Raw genomic sequence first — 19578 nt, 5'->3', positions numbered from 1 at the left:
AATGTCCTTCGAATGTCCCGGTCCTATAGGTAATGGTCCCTTTTCGATCAGGCCAGAACACATATCAGAAATTTCTGCTCGCGCTCGCAGTAATTATCTAGTTACATACGCATCTTGTTCAGGATCACAAACGTTTTCAGGACAAAATACATGAAATTTCCAAAAATTTTAGCTCGCGGCGAATCGCACTATTTAAAGAGGGCTTATGAGATTATTTAACATTTATGTTGTTTTATAAGAATAAAGCTAAGAAGTGACTGTTAGGACTACCACTTCAAAGAAACAAACAAAAATAAACTTTGAGCGGCCGATAGCGGAAAATATGAGTGAAAAAATCGCCCCCCCCCCCTATTGGCGGAGGCTGGATGCGCCTTTGGGCCTAATTATGATAATTTTCATGAAGTTTTGTCATTGCAATCACAGACTTATTTTCTATTAGCCAATCGTATTCAGATATTTGCAGTATAGATTTTTAGCTTATGATATCTGCATGTCAGTAAACATATAAATGAAACCTAGCTAAAAAAAGAAAAGCGTAAATCCGGTCCGACCAGTGGGGGATGTAAACAATTATAATATCATCCTTTTGGGGAACATGCCCACCCGGGAGATGCCCACACCAAGGGCTTTGTTTATACGGGGGTTATAACCGTGCACATGATACTACCATCTTTCAGTTAAAGTGCTATTAATGGTTTGTTCGATGGCTATAATTGTTATGGATTTGTTTTTAACATGATATAGTAATGACTTACAGATAATGTCAATATATGCGAGCGAGCGAGCAAATTCTTAGTAGTTAGAAGAGATGATGGTGTCCAAAAAAACCTCTGTCGATGTGTGTAATTATCACATCACGGGCAATTAATGTATATACTGTAAATGCTTACATAGCTATAACGGATGTTAGATTAGAAAGTACTAAAATATTAAAATGCGAACGAGTGACCAAATTTTCAATAGTTGGAAAACACTATGATGACCCGTCTTTCAAGGGGTGTGTAATTATTGGAGAAATGCAGCGAGTGAGCGGAGTGAGCGAGTCTTGAAAAAGTTGCTTCAGTCGTTTATGATATGTCTATACGGAGGATGATATAGTATACTGTAACTTATCAATAATTTAGAACTTAAGATGATAAGGAGAAACAACTATAAAGAGCAAGCAATGATTATAAGCAGTCCAGATTTTGTTCAATGAAAACTGATTTTCTCACTGGTTAAAGGTGAGATGAGAATACAAAATTGGGATCACGATTATCGGGATCAAGGGTTATTTATGAAAGTATTACAGGCCATCACAGACCATATTATTGCAAAAAAAAAACTGGAAATAGCACAATGATGCATATCAAAAGGAAAATTTCCCAGAAAAGGAAGATTTTGAATAATCTTTTAAGATCATTTTGAGCCGATAAATGCGACATTCAAAATTTTGAGCAATTAAATTCATGTTTGAACTATTCATTAAATTATTATGGAATTAATGTGATTTAAAGTCTCCTATAAAAGGATTGAAATTGTAAAATGTGTGGGACATGCTGCTGTCCTAAATTGCCTCTGTGCTTCATTACAGGGAAATTCACCCTGACAAAAAATTTGTTGTAAAATAGCAGCAAAAAAAAAAAAAAATATTGCCGAAGGTTTGAGAAAAATCCATCAAAGAATTAAAACTTATTAGAATTTTAATCATTTGATGTGTGACTTCATATGCGAGCAGCATTCCTACATATTAGCGAATGGTAGAAAATCCGTGTCATTATCTCAAAAAAATTATGAATGGTTTTTGCTCTACCTGTTCTAAATCAATAAACAAATCTTTTCACAACCGATCAAGAAAAGAAAACAAAATAAGTCATCGAGGAATCTGCATTAAAAAATGAAATTCATGCATTTTATATTACATAACATATGGGGCAGCTGCTCTTTTATGACGTCACAAATCCGAAACTCAAAATCCTTATAATAACTTTCTGAATCTTTAACGGATTTTATTTGAACCTTCACCATTATTTTTTTACTATTTTCTTTTTTTTTTGCTATCTTTACAACAAAATTTTCTTCATAGATTTTTTTTCTTTCATTGGCATTGATTTGGCCAATGTCATCAGTAATTCTCCGTACACTTATATTGAAGTACCTACATTTTTTTTAACAAATTATCCCCACTTCCATGGATCCCCCCTCCCCTATTCACGCCAGTGCATTCAAATTATGGATGTTTTGATTGGTTTATGATCAAAATAACCTCATTCAAAAGCCATCAGTATCATTTTGCATAATTCATAATGCATATATATCCTCATGATGTAGCGGATATAACGATTATAGTAAACTGAACGTATAGGGATTTGTCATGGAGTCAAAACCAGGGCCCGTTTCATAAAGAGTTGCAACTGTTGTATTTTTGCAATATGGCAACTACCATGGTACGTACACTTGATTTTGATTGGCTGCTTAGCCCTGTTGCCATGTAGTTGCCATTATGGCAAAGTTACAACAGTTGTAAGTCCTTTATGAAACGGGTCCAGATTATAGGTTGATCGCGGGAGCTTTGAATGCATTTAAAGATTAATCAAAGCATAGCAGTAGTATTAATCATTTGATGATTAAAAAGAATATTTTCTGTCTTGAAAAGTGGGGGCCGGGGTGGATGATTGTGCATGCCGCTCCCCTCTCCCAAAAGTGGGGGATATATCTCACCATTCCCCTGGATTTACGCCCGTGGCCTATATATAAAAGGGAAATGTGCAGCACAGACAGATACCGTTCCAAGATAATTTGTTTGTTTGTTTAATGGAGGGGATTCTCGGATTTGATTTTGATTTTTTTCATTTCACCAAACCGTCTTGATCGAGCAATTGAGAACAAAATTATAATAATTACATTCACTTTTTTTTACAAAGTAATATAAATGATATGAAATATGAGGAACATACAAGCATAACTTGTCATTTTAAACATATAGGTTTCCAGAAAGCAAAAAATAGAAGAAAAAAAAGAGGGGCGCTCTACACGCGAACTTTATTTATTAATTTTTAAGGTTTCTTAATGGAGCGCAGTGGATCCATCAAATATATTTTGCCAATTTTAGAGACTGTATCTGGACATGAACTAGCTTTTTTACAAAAGATTCAAACCATTAGAAAATGATGCGAGTGAGGTTAAATATTTAAAGTTTGTCCCTACTCTGAATGATTAAACAAATAAACGAATATGGAAATCATATTGTATTTGGAGATGTTTCATTTATGATATTTTTTACTGTTTCTTTTATGATTTTTGTGACTGTTTTCTTAAGGGCCTACTTTTATAACTTTATATCCTCTTTTTTATTTGGCAAAAAAAAAGGGGGGGGGGGTCATGTGAACTATATATATATATATATATATATATATATATATAGTAATTTTCCTCACCTCTGGTCTACCCATGGTTAATTCGCGCCTCGGTCACAGGCGGCTCATCAGGACACTGAAGCTAGTTGGATTTGGTGGGGGCCCTCGGTTGGGGCAATGGATGCATTTCACGGTCCGGCGGTTCCTTCTTTTGACGGCATGTACTGATAAGTGCGGACCTTCGGTAACATCATGAAACATCGAGCGCTTTCCCTGAACTTGATACATTTCAATTTAATTTGTATATATATATATATAAATATATATATATATATATATATATATATATATACTTACCTATCATGGTGTCTTTTTCATTGCACTGCCATGGGTCATCTCACCAACGGGGCCGTAGAAAGACATGCATCCAATATTTTTTTTGACCTATGAGGCTAAAACAATGCTGCTTTACATTTATTTTTCTTTGTTTTTTTAGAGTTTTGAAATGTCTTTTAAATAGTGTTTTTAGAAACAAGCAATAAAAGCTGTGACCTAGTGTATTTTGATTAGTTCTGTACATATGATCCCCATATGATCCAGGGGCTGTGGAATGGCTTTTAATGTGGGCGGGGTGCATGCAGCGTGGCTAGTGAAAAAAATCAAATTATGCCAGAGGAGCAGCGAAATTATGCTAAATCGCGAAAAATTATGCCAAAGCGTTTTTTTTTTGGGAAGCAAAATGAAAAAAAAAGTTATCAACATAAGTTTTAGGAGTGGCTAACCAAAATTTTTTGACAAGCAAAAAAAAAAAAAAAAAAAAAAAGTTATCAACCTAAATTTCACGAGTGGATGCATGCATGTGAACGATTTCCCCCACTTCTGTCGGTGCTGGCGCGGTTCATTAGTTAGTAGTAGTGTCCCTGTATAGAAGTTAGTAGAAATGTGAAAAATGAAAAACAACATGTTGGGGAAAAAAATCGATCAAAATTATGCTAAATATGCTATTATTATGCCAGATTCTTTGCTTAAAAAGTCTAATTATGCCAGCATAATGAATTATGCTGAAAGGGTCGAAATTATGCCAGAAAGCATAATTATGCCAGTTCTGGCAACGTTGGGTGCATGCATGAAAATCACGATTTGATGGTAAGTTTCGATCATGACTGTGTACGCGCCCTCGAACGCGTAGGCTAATATGTTCCGCGGCCTATCCTTTTCAGTCCCAAATTAAAGTTGGAAAGTTGAAAAATGTAGGCTTTTCGATTTTATATGATAAATTATGATTCTAACATATAAAATTCTCTCTTCAAGTTTGTTGTCATGATAATGTTTTACCTTTGTCGAAAATATGTTTGTTCATTTTTAATGAAAAAAATGAAGTTATTGAGAAATAAAAATCAATTATGAAAAAATCTGAAACATGATCAATTAATGGCAAAAACAGAATCTTGAAATAAATGCCTTTGTAGATGATGCATTATATATGCCTCTAATGCTTAAAAATTTCACATTAAAAGTGTTTCCCCCGGTATTTCCTTTACTATTCTTTGTTAAAAGTATGTGAGATGTATTGAAAGGTTTGTTATTTGGGGAAGACTGATTTATCTGGATTCTTTGAAATTTAGCAAGTAGACTGTTCCGTACTATGATTTGATACCGAAATTGAAGACTGCTCAGTGATGAAATGTCAATGTATATAACCATAACATATAATTAACTTTTACTGTTGTTTTCTTATTTTGTAGGGACCAATAATACGTGAAGCTGTAAAATGTATGCTTTGTAAAAAAGAAAACAAACAAAACAACAGAAAAACACTATATATATATATATATATATCGTGTATAATTATAGATATATATTATTTTCCAAGGATCTATATCTTTTATTTGCGAAATATCAGCCGTAGAGGGCTTGAGTGAAAATATTATTTTTGATTGGTTGTTTGAAAATTGTTTCGAAATTACGGCGCGAGCAAGATAAAAAAAGAGTGGAATAAGTTTTGAATAAGGGATCGCAAAAACAGATCGCTAGGAGAATATTTGTGATATTGTAGGTAAGAAAATCTGACTGTTTATGGCGTGTCTTTGATTAATATTGCATGAATAAACTTTTTTGTTATCAAGTCTGACTTTGACAAATCAAGTTTGTCTTTTTCACTCTCTTTATTAGAACTTAGATTAGAAGCAGCCCCACGCATTGATTATCGTGTGTGTTGTAGAAATTGACATGGAACCTTTTGTCTACTCGATCCGCGCCTCCGCACTCGCTAGCTCGTCAGCGTCGCGTCGCTCGGATCGAAGGTGGCCGCGGCCAAAATTGAAATAAATCTGTGTTTTTCTTGGAAAAATCCTCGGCCAGTCATTTTCAGATGAAAAAAAAATGGCCTGGGGCTGGGCAAATGCTGGGCCATGCCACTCTAGGACTAGGCGACACCCCAAAGGCCCAATACTAGGGTGTCTGAAGCCACACTGAAAAGTGTCAGCATTAAACAGGCTGATTTAGGGGAAAATATGGCACATTTTTTCGGGGAAGTTCAGGCTACTAGAAAAATGTGATCTGAATTGATTATTAACTTGTGTTTGGCATGTATGGAAAGAGAAAATTCAGGGGCTTCTTTTGACAGTAAGGACAAGTTTATATGATCATTTTAAATAAGGATTTAGAGATAAATTGCAAACCCTTATTTTTGTGTGTGTTGAGATTGCCATTTCTCCATGCGTTTTCTATGGGAAAATGAAATTTCTGTTTTGCACAATTTTTTTCACTTTGTCACAACTTTTCATTGTGATCTGGTTTCCAAATCTTTATAAAAATCATACCATCAGATAGAGCATAAAAAATCCTATTGGACACTTTATGGACAAGTTTTTGGCATTAATAATAAATTTATAACAGCTCTCGGAAGCTAAAAATTTGGATTTGTGTGTGTCCATTTCTTAACTACACAGTCTATGGCAGAGAAATGCTGAAAATTTACCCGATTTCATTCTTCTTTTTTGCAGCCAATAATTGGATTTTTTTCAAAAATGTTACATTTCTGTCAGTCTGAAGGTCATTTCTCTTCAAATATACAAAGAAAATGTGATATTTTCTTGAAATAAGAAAAATAATTTTTTTCTCCAGACACCCTACCAATACTTACCCGTGCTAATAAACTGGGACTCCACTCACGCGCATTTGGGCCGCCCTAGCTTAGAACTAAGCAATATTATCTAGAAATTGTTACATTGTAGTCATTAAATATGTTCTATTAAATAAATTGATAATGTTTAATCGGTACTCACCGGTTCTTTTGTTGCATTTTCAGACCATTTCTCACAATTCTTCGTAAATATTTGCGGCAAATTTTGTCGCCATAGACAGCTTAGCATCCATCTTTATTGATAAATGGAGCGCCCTTTACGATAGTTGTTAATGCCGCAGAGAAATCGTTAGGCATTTTGGCCTGTGTTCAAGGCGTTCTTTCTGTTTTATTTTTTATATTGAAGATTGTGCATTTGTTGAATAGCGCCGTCTACGTCAGGTATGAGATCGAGTGTATAATACACTCTTCCAAAATAATTATGATTCCGACCTGGCGCTGTTTAACTTCAATCTCTTTCACCTAAATTAGCGATGAATGCTAGCATTATAAAATATATATTATTAACGTCTGACGAAAAGAATAACCAACCGATCAGCTGACGAGAACGCGAATCACGTGATCTTCATATCAGCTTCGATCGCGAGTCAGAAGAGAAGAGCAGCTGCCCAGAAAATCAGGAAAAAGCCGTGAAAATGTAAGTTCCCCTTCATTTCTTTCATTTTTTGTTGTTGCTAACGATGCATTTACACTATAAAATTATAATTTAAATAAGAGAAAGGAATATAGCTTGTACTTGTGATATAATATATAAATATCCTGTTCTCAGAGATTTCTAACCAAAAATACTACTGATGTCACCTATGAGGTCCATACATGTAATGTTGGACCTCATTGGTACTAGGAGTGCCCTAGGAGTGGGCCATGCATGTCTCATTTATTGTTAATGTTATTGTTAGACAGGAATAACCGTCGTTTCTGGGGATTTATTCAACAATTTCTGACATTTTACTGTAATCCCCATGTCCATGAGTGGAGCCAACGTAGTTCAGCGGAACAACCAAAATACAGAGACTGAAGCTTTTTGGTCTAGTCTCATGTCTGCGTACCCATTCATTTTTAATTTATTACACAATTATTTTGATGAGAATTGCTGCATTTTGAGGCCGCGACGAAAATGCCTGAAATAAATTATTTATCCACTGTCAGTGTCACCACACTCACACGTATTGCGAGGTTAGTATTACTATTAGTATACTAACCTCGCACCACGAACCGCGTTTGGCAGTGGATTTCTAACTAGTGGGTCGCGCGTGCTGGGATCTCACTTCTTGGGTCCACAACACACGACTTCTAGTTCTATGGCTTGATTTTTCTGTGCGCGGCGGCATGTAATGAACCCTTGGGTGCTGTCACCATTGCATTGTGAGTCAGATTTTTTAATGATTATCTTTCTAGGTACTTCATGTGTAAAGTTTGTGTTTGTTGCGTATGAATCGCGCAGATAGTGATACCTGTACAACTGAGTACTAGCTACTGTACTACCTGTAGGCTTACCTCGGGCGATGTTCGTGCAGGCTCCACTTCACTACCGCTCCACCTACCCGAACATCGGGACCGTGAACCATTTCGGATATACCGAGTCACAAAGGTGGGATGGCAATCATGATAATCGTAAAAATTAAACAAAAAAATAAAACGAAAAAGATGATTGACTTAATATCTTACTCTTCACCCGTATTTCACTCCGTGTCCATCCTCCGGTTATCCTCAAAATTGGTGATTTTGGCCTTTTGGGCCAGTATCTTTTTCCTCGCACGTATTATTCACGGCCGATTTCAAAACATCGCATGCGATCGGTCGCAGGTCAACCCGATCGCGATCGCATGCGATGTTTTGAAATCGGCTGTGAATAATACGTGCGAGGAAAAAGATACTGGCCCAAAATCACCAATTTTGAGGATAACCGGAGGATGGAATGGAGGATGAAATACGGGTGAAGAGTAAGATATTAAGTCAATCATCTTTTTCGTTATATTTTTTTTGTTTAATTTTTACGATTATCATGATTGCCATCCCACCTTTGTGACTCGGTATATCCGAAATGGTTCACGGTCCCGATGTTCGGGTAGGTGGAGCGGAGTGTAGCGGTAGTGAAGTGGAGTGGAGCCTGCACGAACATCGTCATGGTAGTGCAATCATTCAATGAACAAGGTTATGATAAAGTTTAGATCTAGTGTATGTGCAGACGAGGCCGAGGGGGACTGACATGACTGAGCTGCGCAGACTTTCTTGGGGGACCTTACCATACCAAATTTTGAAATCAGCTGCCATTCAATTAAAAAAAAAAAGGCCCAATACTAACTAAAGGCCGACTCAGCACTAGGCAGAGTGGACTGATAAATAATGAAAATTCAGAATCAGGTTCTTCGATTGTTCACCATCATCATGATCATGTTTGTAAGACAGCTGAGCGTACAAAGGCGCCAGCAAATCACATTCATTATGGTAACACGTGATTGGCTGGCTCATTTGTATGCTCAGCTGTATTTTATACAAAAATGACGGCGATTGATCAAACTTCGAAGAAAAACCTGATCCTGAATGTTTTTCATAAAAATTCTGTATTTTGCAGCATATATTTAGGAAAAGTGGTAAGCTGATTGTATATTAACTTTTTTTCTCTCTTTATTATTGCGCTCCTTTTTTCCCATCAAAGGAGGAATTACGCAGTAATCGAGGAGGGTGCGCTAGCGCACCCTTTTCTCCATAGACGCTGTTGTTAAGCGTCGGTCGAATCTAAAGGACTTACCTCGGTCGAGGGCTTTAGATGAAATGATCTAGGCCTACATCATATAAAACAAATTTATGATTATGACAACAAAAACTTTCACTGAATTATGGTTTCATTTTTTTGTGGGATGCACTGTACCGGTATATTTAAGTCTTTATGAATTATATGTCAATATTCTCAGCTGATCCATCAGTCTCCACATAAAAATTACTAATTGGGCACCATTTACTAAAATAGTGTTACACTATATAAAAAAAGAATCATATCATTCTGAATTCATTGTGAAGATGTTTGACTAATTTGTAGTACTGAGCATGCCTTGGAGCTCCCTGGATTTACCACAACAGTGACAGTGATATCATGCCATTTGTGATGATCATTGGTCTCTCTTAATTTGTTAATGTTTTTTATATCTCTTTCTCTACAGACTAAGACTATTAAGCAGCTATAAAGATGCCTAGAAGAAGGAAAACAAGGTTGGCCTCTCGAGCAAAGCCACTGCTTCCCGATGATGGGGAATCAAATATGGAGGAGGAGGCAAGAGAACAGAAGCTTAGAGTTTATCTTGAAGGTTTTGACATTGAAGGTAAAAATAGCACTCATTTCAAGTGTTGATATTAACCTGTTGCCTAGAATGCCTACTGGAACTGGGTGGTCCCTGTACAAAACATATAGGAGTTACATAACTCAGTAATCAACAGGTTAATTAGGATTCCTATTGTGGCCATTTTAACCTGTGTGTCCTTATTTCTGTGAAAAATTAATCTGTAGTATTAAATTTGAAATTTAAGAATGTTCCTATTCTGGAAATTTCTTGTTAATTTGTTCCTATATCTTGACTGTCAGGGTTGGCACTTGGCAGGTATGGAACATGCATACTTTGAAAATGAAATACTACATGTATGAAAGGCTGTGATACCTTCATTCATAAATGTTACAGAAACAGAAACAACTTTAAAGTACCCCACTTTCCATTATTTATATTTTGAAAAACAATGAATAAAAAATGTAGTCTAGTACAATGGATTATCAAATAATAAAGCTGTAATTCAGGTATTGCATTTCTTTGGTTATTTAAGCTTCAAACTAATACCAATTGGTGACCAACCACCTCAAATCCTCAAAACCCATTATTTTTAGAAAAATTTTGTATTCTAAATACTCACCCTTTGCTAATCATCTGTTCTGAAGTTGTGAGACTGAATAAAAATGAATTTAGGCAATTTCATAGGACCCCTGTATTTTTAATTCAATTTCAGTTATTCTATTATATACATGTAGTTTCATTAAATTATTTTTGAGTGTATACTGTATAGGTCAACATTCAAGAGTTTGGTCATTTCATGCTAACTGAGTTAACCTAAAAACTTAAACCTTGTTTTCTTCCTGAAAATTTTTTACATTGAATCAAGCAGGGTTATATAGTTTTTGTCTTTCTTGTATAGCAGAGGGAGACCATACATATTCATGAAGGCACCACTCTTTTGATGGCGGCGTTGTCAACATTGAAATTAATTAAGCTTTTGAGATGTCATCGTAGCCTAGAAACATATGCACCTATTACATGAAACTTGAAGATAAGGCTAATCAAGTATCACTGATCTTCTTGCACAAGTTTCAGGTCACATGATCAAGGTCAAAGGTCATGTAGGGTTGATGAACTTTGACCATCAGTATCAAAAACTTAACTCAGGTTAATATTTTGAAATGTCATAACTTTGAAAGTTTATAGACCTAATTCATGAAATTTAGAAATAAGGGTAAGCAAGTGTCACTTATTATCTGTCACGAGTTGCAGGACTTATGATGATTAAGGTCAAAGGTCATTTATGGTCAGTGAACTTTGACCATTTTTATCAATAATGAAATCTTATTCTTAACCAAGGTGAAGTTTTTTTTAATGGCGTCAGAAGGTATAAAGATTATGGACCTATTTCATGAAACTTAGACATAATGGTTAGCATGTGTTCTTGATTATCTGGCATGGGCTTAGGTCACATGATCCAGGTCAAAGTTCATTTAGGATCACTGAACTTTGACACTGTTGTGGTATTCCTAACCATGGATTTGGAATTTTCAAGATAAACTTGAAAGTCCCTTTTCCATAAAATTCTTGTATCTGCAAATGGATGAAGGCAAAGGTCAAAGGTCCTTTGTGTGTCAGTAAACTGATATCAACTTAAAAAAAAGGAATCCGAAGAATAAGATTCTGGATTTTAAGATAACTTTGAAATTATCTGTCAGTAGTACTAGTATGTTAATCATGGATATTTTTTGAGGGTCATTTAAGATCAATTATCGTTAATAAGATTTTATATTTTGTTTATTATTTAGAAAAGAGTAATCAAATCAAATTAAACTTAGATGAGACGATCATTGGATATAAAAACATTGATATGAAAGTAAAATCAAGTTTTATATTCAAGGTCAAAGGTAATTTTAAATCAATGAAGTTATGATCTTGTTATCTAATGAAAGAGTTTTTTCCTCTCTGAAAAAAATATATATTCATCTTATATGGAGCTGTTTCCATAGTCAGCACTGCTGGTGTAATGCAGGTAAGACTGCCAGAGGCACATTCCACTTTTTTTATTATTGAACTGAGCATTCACCTACATGTATGTAATATTAGTATTTAGTATGATTGTCTGATTTAACAAACCTATGATTGATTTTTTTTCTTCAGTTGAGCAACGGATGCATGATATGAATGCCATGTTTGACAGAATGTGCAAGAACATCAGGTCGGCTACCTCCTTGTTTTTGATGAAGATGCCAAAGGAAACTAAAAACATGAAACTGATGGATTATTTTGGTAAGTAACAAAAATTTTCACTTGTCTATCCTTTTTGATGTCTCGTTGTCAGTATGGATTTGAAGGATGTAAAACTAGGCAGAAATAGGTTTCCCCTTTAAAATGAGATCCAGAAAAAAAGGGAACTCAAAACTTGACAAAAGAGACCACACATGTATCCCTTTTCTTGATGATCAATCATACAAAAATTTCTTGAATCTTACCGTTCAGTGAGTTAGGTTTATCATGATTCATTTCTGTACCATCAGCTCAAGATGGCTTGGCTCCTGCTGTGAAGGTCATAGAGCAGATCTCTAAGAATGTTGATGAGATGATCAACCTGCCAAAGGCTGTTACTGATGCCATATCATCATCAGAATCTGAAGATACCGCTGCAACATCCACGGGTGAATCAGATACTAGTGAGGTAGATGAAAAGCCAAAGAGGTCGACAAGGTCAACAAGAAAAGTAAGACAAACCTATAAGTTTATGATGAATTGCACTCTGATTGGTTCCTAAATCAGTGTTTTGAACAAAGTGTAACAATGATGTTGAATGTTCTTCATCATCATTATAATTATAATGATAATAATTATAATGATGATGATGAGAGCAGAGTATACTCAGCTGTTAAGAAATAAATGTTAAGACTGTTTGTCAAATATCGAATAAATGTCATCATATTTGAATGAATAGAGAAAAATTATAGACAAACATACACTGAAAAATTAATCAAAAGTTGTGCTATATAAGAAAGCTGTGGCATCTTTAAAGGGTACCGGTATATATCTCGCTACACCAACAGTAATATGCTCAACATATATGTGCAAATGAAAGAGCTGATGACATCACTCACTCAGCATGTCTTAATATGCATTTTATTATGTGAACCATTAAGTCAAACCCTCGTTAGAGGACGACCGCTTCTCAGATTTTAAACTGTGGTTTTATACCCCTGTTTTGAAAAACCTTGTTAGAAAATTCAAGATATTTAGTACACTATCAGCCCTGGTATCCCTCTTATCTAACTTTTCACCTCCTTAGGTAAGCCTGAGTGTTGAGCCAGGGTTAAACGATTACAACAGCTGTGACATTACATAAGAGCAGCTCTGGCTGTAGCAGGCCCATCAAGTTTTCAAAGGCATATTGTATTTAAAAATCCAATGTTCATTTGTTTTCAATTTCAAAGAAGAAAATCGACCCTGAAATAAGGAAATATTGAGAATAAAAATGATGGTATGCACTGTCGAGCAGAGTTTGAAGGTGGCCCCCTGCTGTTACTCTGGCTTAGTTCTTTTCGGACCGATGGAGGTCAAACACATGTTTAGATACTTAAATCAGGGAGGTGGGATAGCTGGCCTGGCCGGGGTGATATAGCTTTTTCATGCTTCGAAACTGGGGTACATCTCTTCTAACGATGATTTTGCATCATGTTCCTTATTCTACACATAATTTGATAAATCATATTGTGTGTTGATTATTGAGATTGTTGAAAATTATACTTGACTATCTTTCTACAAAGTGATGCTTTGATTTATGTTCTATTTGCAGCAATGAATTAGTGGTTATATTTTGAAATTATGGTTGTATCATTTCTTCTGTCATATAGGCTCCTGCAACGCGTAAGAAAGCCAAAGCAACTACTGCAAAGAGGACGTCAGCAAGGTAGGGTATTTAACCTTTTTTTTTTCTTAGTATTTTCTTCAAAGAGAGAAGTTATCTATGAATTAAAAATCAGTTTGTGGAATATGAAATTTAAAAGTTAATCCTTAGTTAACGGGGGGGAGGGGGGTGAATTGACTATGCTTCTGTAATATTGTAATGCTTGATGATACCCCAGTATAGTTCACAATACTGACCTCTTACCAAAGCTTTAGATACATTTAGGCTTTAAGTGCCATTTCTAGTCACATGAATCTTTGTAAAACACTTCCCAGTTGTGTGTTAAGCTGTGTGTAACTCATGAACGACTTACTAGAACATGTTCCAGTATATCTTAAGTATTGTTAAATGTGTTATCTTTGATTGCAGGAAAAGGACAAGGGCAGCCTTGCAGGAGACTCCTCTTACAAGCAACAATACACAGTAAGTAACTCAACTCTGATGAATTCAATACTAATATTTTTTCTATATTCAGACTTAAAAAGAACTTAGCTCAACCTAAAGCCAGGGTTGGGAGTTCAGTGCACCTTGGAATCAATTATATCAAGATAGATGGCATTATGTAAATGCCTTTCGAAGAAAAATTCCATTGAAATTGTCATATTCACCCTCTCTTTACCATTTTAAGGGGATTGATATGATGGGAAGTGATATATATCTTAGTGCAGAAACAATACACTGCTTATAAAACTAACATTTTTGTGAGTTGGGTCATTATAGAACTCCCACTGATGTCTCAGCTGAGTGATTTCTGGCATGGTCACCTTGAGAGCAAGACATAATTTATTGAGTGTGTCATAATTACCATGGTAATGGCTGTATATTATGGTGTTGTCTTTTCCTCACATAAGGACATTGTGATAGTGTTGGGATATTAAGACCTTCAGTGGTATTTCTAGATTTGGTTTGGTGTGTAAATTCATGTACATCATGATAAAATCATCGCCTGGCTGTTAGAAGGGCGGTATGTGCCCATGTACAGTGATATTCAATTCCCATGCAGCTGACATAAAGGCGTTAGCCCAAGCACATGCTACACAAAATGTACAATGTGTGCCGAGGGTCAACGCCCTTCTTCCTGATCAACAAGAAATAGAATTGAAGTACATATTAATTTCAACATTCTTGCCAGCTAAGATTTTAAAAAATGTTTCAAATCACCACCAGCAGAGGGCATGTATGTTGTATAGATAATCAACATGTCTATTTTAATAGTGGGTTTTATCAAATAATCTTTTTTATCCTGTTTTATCTTCATCTTTAGATCTGCCTTGCAGACACCAGCCAATACTATGTCTCTGTCATCGATCAACACTCCTTTCATCACACCCAAATTTGACCCAAGGTAAGTGACCAACCATAACGACTGTAAAATAATAATAAGACATTACACTAATAGCCCTGTTTTTCCAAACTGTCACAACTCCAAATTTTTAGTCATCTTATAGAACTGTGTGTAACAGATTTCATATTTTTCTCTGACATGTCTGTGAACTAAGACCAATAACTTTTTTTAGAAACTTGGTCCAGGCTCGTGAGGAGTGAGCTTTTGTTTTTGTTTTTGATGAAGTTCTCTCCCTTATCTCACTCACTTTCCATCTCTCTATCTTTATCTCCCTGCCTTGTCCTTCTCCATGTTCTCTATGATAGCTCCAAGATGACCCCTGCTACAGTACGTAGAGCTAAGAAGGGAGAGCTCTTGGTGTCTCTCTCTGGAAGCCCTGTTGAAGCTAGGAACTCCCCCAAGGATCCAGCTCAGTCAGTTGAGAGGCTCAAGGAAAACATTGTAAGTTGGCTTTGCCTTCCACCTTATGTATGCAATCAATTGATAAAATGATTGGTACTGCAAAATTTCAATATGTAAAGGTATATTACTCAGTTCTATTTTAGAATGATGTATTCATTCAGCAGAGCTGTTTCAAATTGATGTACAACTGAATGACTGAATGAACAAACAAATGCATGAATGAATGAACATTGAACGAACAAAGGTATTGATAGTGAAAAAATGAACGAAAAAACAAATACAAACAATGGCTGGAATATGGCAAGATTAGTTTTTATAGACTCTCTAAATTATTTTCATTAACCAAATTTCCAGTGCACACACATATTTTTGTAGCATGTAAGTATCTTAAAATCTAGTGTTATGGCTATTAGAATTTCATTTAAAAAATCATTAAAATATTGACTGATGGATCAGAATTGGCACTCCGTGCCCAAGTCATTTGTAAAAAAACAACCGTCACTTAATGAACAGGATTATGGAGCACCCTCTTGGTCATCCTTGGATTCTTATATTGATAGCCAACTCTTTTTTGTTCTTGCCATTTTCCCTTGCCTGTGAATCTTCAGGAGAATCTATTCACCCAGGATGATGTTGACAAGAAAAATATCCTAATGCTTCAAGAAACGCTGAGCAGATTTCTAAAGGAAAAGGACTCTTCGTGAAAAGATATCGGAGCTTCAGCCTTCAGCGCCCTGAAGTATCCTTCACATGACTAGGGGAGCATTCCATGGAACCAATGATTGGTGATTTTCACTGACTGTTGTTATAAGCTACTGAAATCCTTGCATCTGATTGGCTGAGAGCAAATTTGTCAGTGAAAATAATTGACAAAGCTTTTCATGAAGCACACCCCAGTTCCTTGAAGAGTGCACCATCGATAGATATTGCTTTGTCCTGAAACCTGCACACGAGACAACATGTTTACTTGCTTGACATTATTACTGCAAGATATGAAGATAATATTGAAATACTGTGACATTGAAACATCAATGAATAGATGCTATGGGAGTTTGTGGTATATCTTGACTTTGTAAAGAATTCAAGTTTTAATATCTTTCAGATAAGAAATATACCTTGAAATGCTAAAAAAAAAACCTCAGACGTTATCCCTATTACCCCAATCCAACTCACCAGGGTCCCAGGGAAATTGTTGATAAAGTGTCACCCCATCCCATCTTTTATTCCCCCCCCCCCCCACTCAACATGAGTAAACCTTAGCTGAAAAAAGGGAATATCTGAACAATACTTGACAATGTTTGGCAATAATTCATTAGAGACAATATATCTCCATACTGTGGTTCCTACTGCTTGGGATAATCATTAACTTGCAGGATTATGATAGAACCACATGACACAAGATGATAGAGACCTTTATACCAATTGGGTTGCATTCAAATCATTCATCTCTTTAGGCACCGATCACAACTCTTCTAACAGAGGGTAAAGTGAGGGTACGGAAGTGCCACTGACTTGACGAGATGTGGAGATATTTTATCTTGCCACATCGGCTTAATAGCCTTATTATGTCGACATGGCGCGATATGTTATCTTGCCAATTCATTTCAATAGCCTTATTATGTTGACATGGCGAGATGTGTCATCTCGCCATGTCGACTTATAACTTGTAAAGTTGGTAAGATACTAGTAACTATCTCGCCATGATAAGTCGACTTGAAAATATAAAATATCTGGTCATCTCTTAAAGTCGATGGTATATTAACGCTTCCGTGAGAGGGAGAGACTGGGAAGGATGAAAACTGGTCTGATTATAGCAATGTATCGATACTCAAATTGCTCAAATTGAACAGGAATATAAGATTTAATTTTTTTTCCTTTATCTTTCATTCAATCATGAATTACATCACAAGATTTTACTAATCATATAAAAAGTAAACCTCTATTTTGCAGTATATGGACATGTTATTAATAGTATTGTTTTCTAAAACCATTTATGAAGAATTTAGCTTATTAATATTTCACCTGTACATACATGTATATTGTATAGTTTATAGTTCTTATCGCAGCATATCAGCTATAATTATTTGCATATGTCTTTGCTTTTTAATAGTGTTTCATGCAGTTTTATTTCTGTTTGTCTACATATAACGAAAAAATTAATCTTATAATTTCCGCAGCACCAAATCAAGAGTAAGAGGAGAGAGAATTTAACAAAATATTTTCCACAATTATGAGAAATTACTTGTTTTTGTTTATAACTTTGACAATTATTTGTTGGAACATTTGCCCTGTCTGTATAATTGTGGAAAGCCAGTAACAACATGAATTGTATCTGTAAGCTGTATGCCCTGTCTCTTTGTAAACATTGATGCATTCACTAGTGAATGTCCTATCAAGAAATAGTTTTGACATGCACGTTCTCGATTATCAACTATGTCATTACTGGTTTTCCATAATTTGGAATATTTGTATCAGTCACACTCTTGTCTCTAAAGAAATTGTGATTTTGATAAATAGAAATAAAAAATCCCTAAATAAAAATGGAGCCTGATGACATCTATAAAAAAAAAAGACATAAATTTTATCAAAATCAGATGTGAAATGTGAGTGATTAGATGTCAGTGATGTCAGTACAGTGAGGAAATAAATTATAGTGTTTCTTATTTCATATTATAAAGTACAAAAGAAATATAGAGTGGAGATATTAAGCAGGGCCCACTGGTATAACAGTTTTCAGAACTCAGGTGGCTATTCTGTGTAAATATGTTATTATTATCATTATTACTATTATTATTATGATGATGATTATAATTATTGTAAACATTATTATGATTATTATGATTATTATTTTTTTATTATTGTTATCACTATTATTATCTATTTATTTATTTATTATTCACATTTTCTTTAAAAGACATTGGCTGTCATCAGTTTCCTCATCAAATCTTTATGTGCATATAAACTTTTTGTGAAGTTATGCGAGTCATAATTTTCTTATTTACATCCCATTTAGATTAAATTGTCAGCATTTTGCTCAATTGATTTTTGCTTTACTTAAATAGCTTTTTTGTTGGGATGGACTTCGTCTATAAGTGAATTGGAAACTACATGATATCGTATATCAAAAGTAAGTATTATTCAGAAATAAATGTACTGTACATATGTATATTAAAGAGTCATCTCTGAATGAGTGACAGAGTCTATATTTAGTTGTCTTTGGGGATGGAGACATGGTGCAGACGGGTACTGGCTGATACTGAAAGGACACATAGATTTTTATGAATATACTGTACTATTTACCTTTGGCACAATTACTTCTTTCTATCAAACCCAACTCTAAACCTACACAATGTATGATATTTACATTGATCATACATATATGCTACATGAAATCGACAGCATTGAATTCTTCAAAATCAAGCTCAGAACTCATTTACTTGGGCTGATTTGAAGTAATTAATACCATGTTCCATCTCTTGTTATGATTTGGCATCGCAGTTTATTTCAATAAATTTGAATCATCTGGGCTTATTTTAAAGGAAAATCAATCGCTTGGAAGTAGTTGAATCACATGAAACAGAAAGAAAAAGATCAATGAATGTTTGAGAAAAATTGAATTACCGACGAAGTTTTGAGAAAAATTGAATTATTTATGGGAGGACATTTAAAGGCCTAAGGGGAATCCAACCCAAATAAAAACTTGTTTTTATAAGGAAACGAAAAATCAGACAAGTTGATAGGTGAAAGTTGAACAATATTGGACAAACAACAAGAAAGTTATGAATTTTTAAAAGTTGTAAATATTGATAATCACTATACCCATGGAGACTTCAAATTGGCCGAATATGGGATGTCATAGTGATGTAAGGCAAGGACTACTCTTCCATGTACTCCAATACATATTATGGCTAAAATGGCTAGGGGTAATAATAATAGCAGGGCCCGCTGGGAGAACAGTTTTCAGAACTGCAGCGGCTTCCCTGGGTAAATATACCTGTATTATTATTATTATTATTATAAAATGTAATTTTTCCCAAAAGTTTTATTTCAAATTATATTTTTCTTTCATGAGGACATAAAACAATATACTACCTGGGTTATATTTAGATTACTTCCCCAGGGGAATGGGTACTTAGGAGAAAACCACAAATCCCTGATAA

The 19578-nt window shown here is 35.0% G+C and overlaps 1 protein-coding gene across 2 annotated transcripts; it reads left to right on the top strand.

The window, feature by feature from the left end:
* The first annotated feature begins 5274 nt into the window (after window positions 1–5274).
* LOC129253849 (borealin-like) lies at window positions 5275–18609 on the top strand. Of its 2 annotated transcripts, none has more exons than XM_064095320.1 (9): window positions 5275–5391; window positions 9642–9800; window positions 11901–12029; window positions 12278–12477; window positions 13619–13674; window positions 14041–14094; window positions 14936–15016; window positions 15322–15457; window positions 16027–18609. In XM_064095320.1, the coding sequence occupies exons 2-9, from the start codon at window positions 9668–9670 to the stop codon at window positions 16120–16122; spliced, it is 885 nt and encodes a 294-aa protein (XP_063951390.1). In that variant the 5' UTR covers window positions 5275–5391; window positions 9642–9667; the 3' UTR covers window positions 16123–18609. The 2 variants fall into 2 exon arrangements, with proteins under 2 accessions (XP_063951390.1, XP_054748252.1); XM_054892277.2 differs by having other exon boundaries at window positions 5296–5387; window positions 16027–16655.
* The last annotated feature ends 969 nt before the right edge of the window (window positions 18610–19578 follow it).

This window comes from Lytechinus pictus, chromosome 2, assembly GCF_037042905.1.
Source record: "Lytechinus pictus isolate F3 Inbred chromosome 2, Lp3.0, whole genome shotgun sequence".
Taxonomy (NCBI): domain Eukaryota; kingdom Metazoa; phylum Echinodermata; class Echinoidea; order Temnopleuroida; family Toxopneustidae; genus Lytechinus; species Lytechinus pictus.
This window is presented reverse-complemented; position numbering and strand designations above follow the sequence as displayed.

Excerpts from the sequence above, each read along its gene's own strand:
- LOC129253849 (XM_064095320.1), top strand. The coding sequence starts at position 9,668 with ATGCCTAGAAGAAGGAAAACAAGGTTGGCCTCTCGAGCAAAGCCACTG. Across the intron at positions 12,030-12,277 it reads GAAACTGATGGATTATTTTG|CTCAAGATGGCTTGGCTCCT; the intron begins GTAAGTAACAAA and ends CTGTACCATCAG. Across the intron at positions 15,017-15,321 it reads ACACCCAAATTTGACCCAAG|CTCCAAGATGACCCCTGCTA; the intron begins GTAAGTGACCAA and ends TCTCTATGATAG.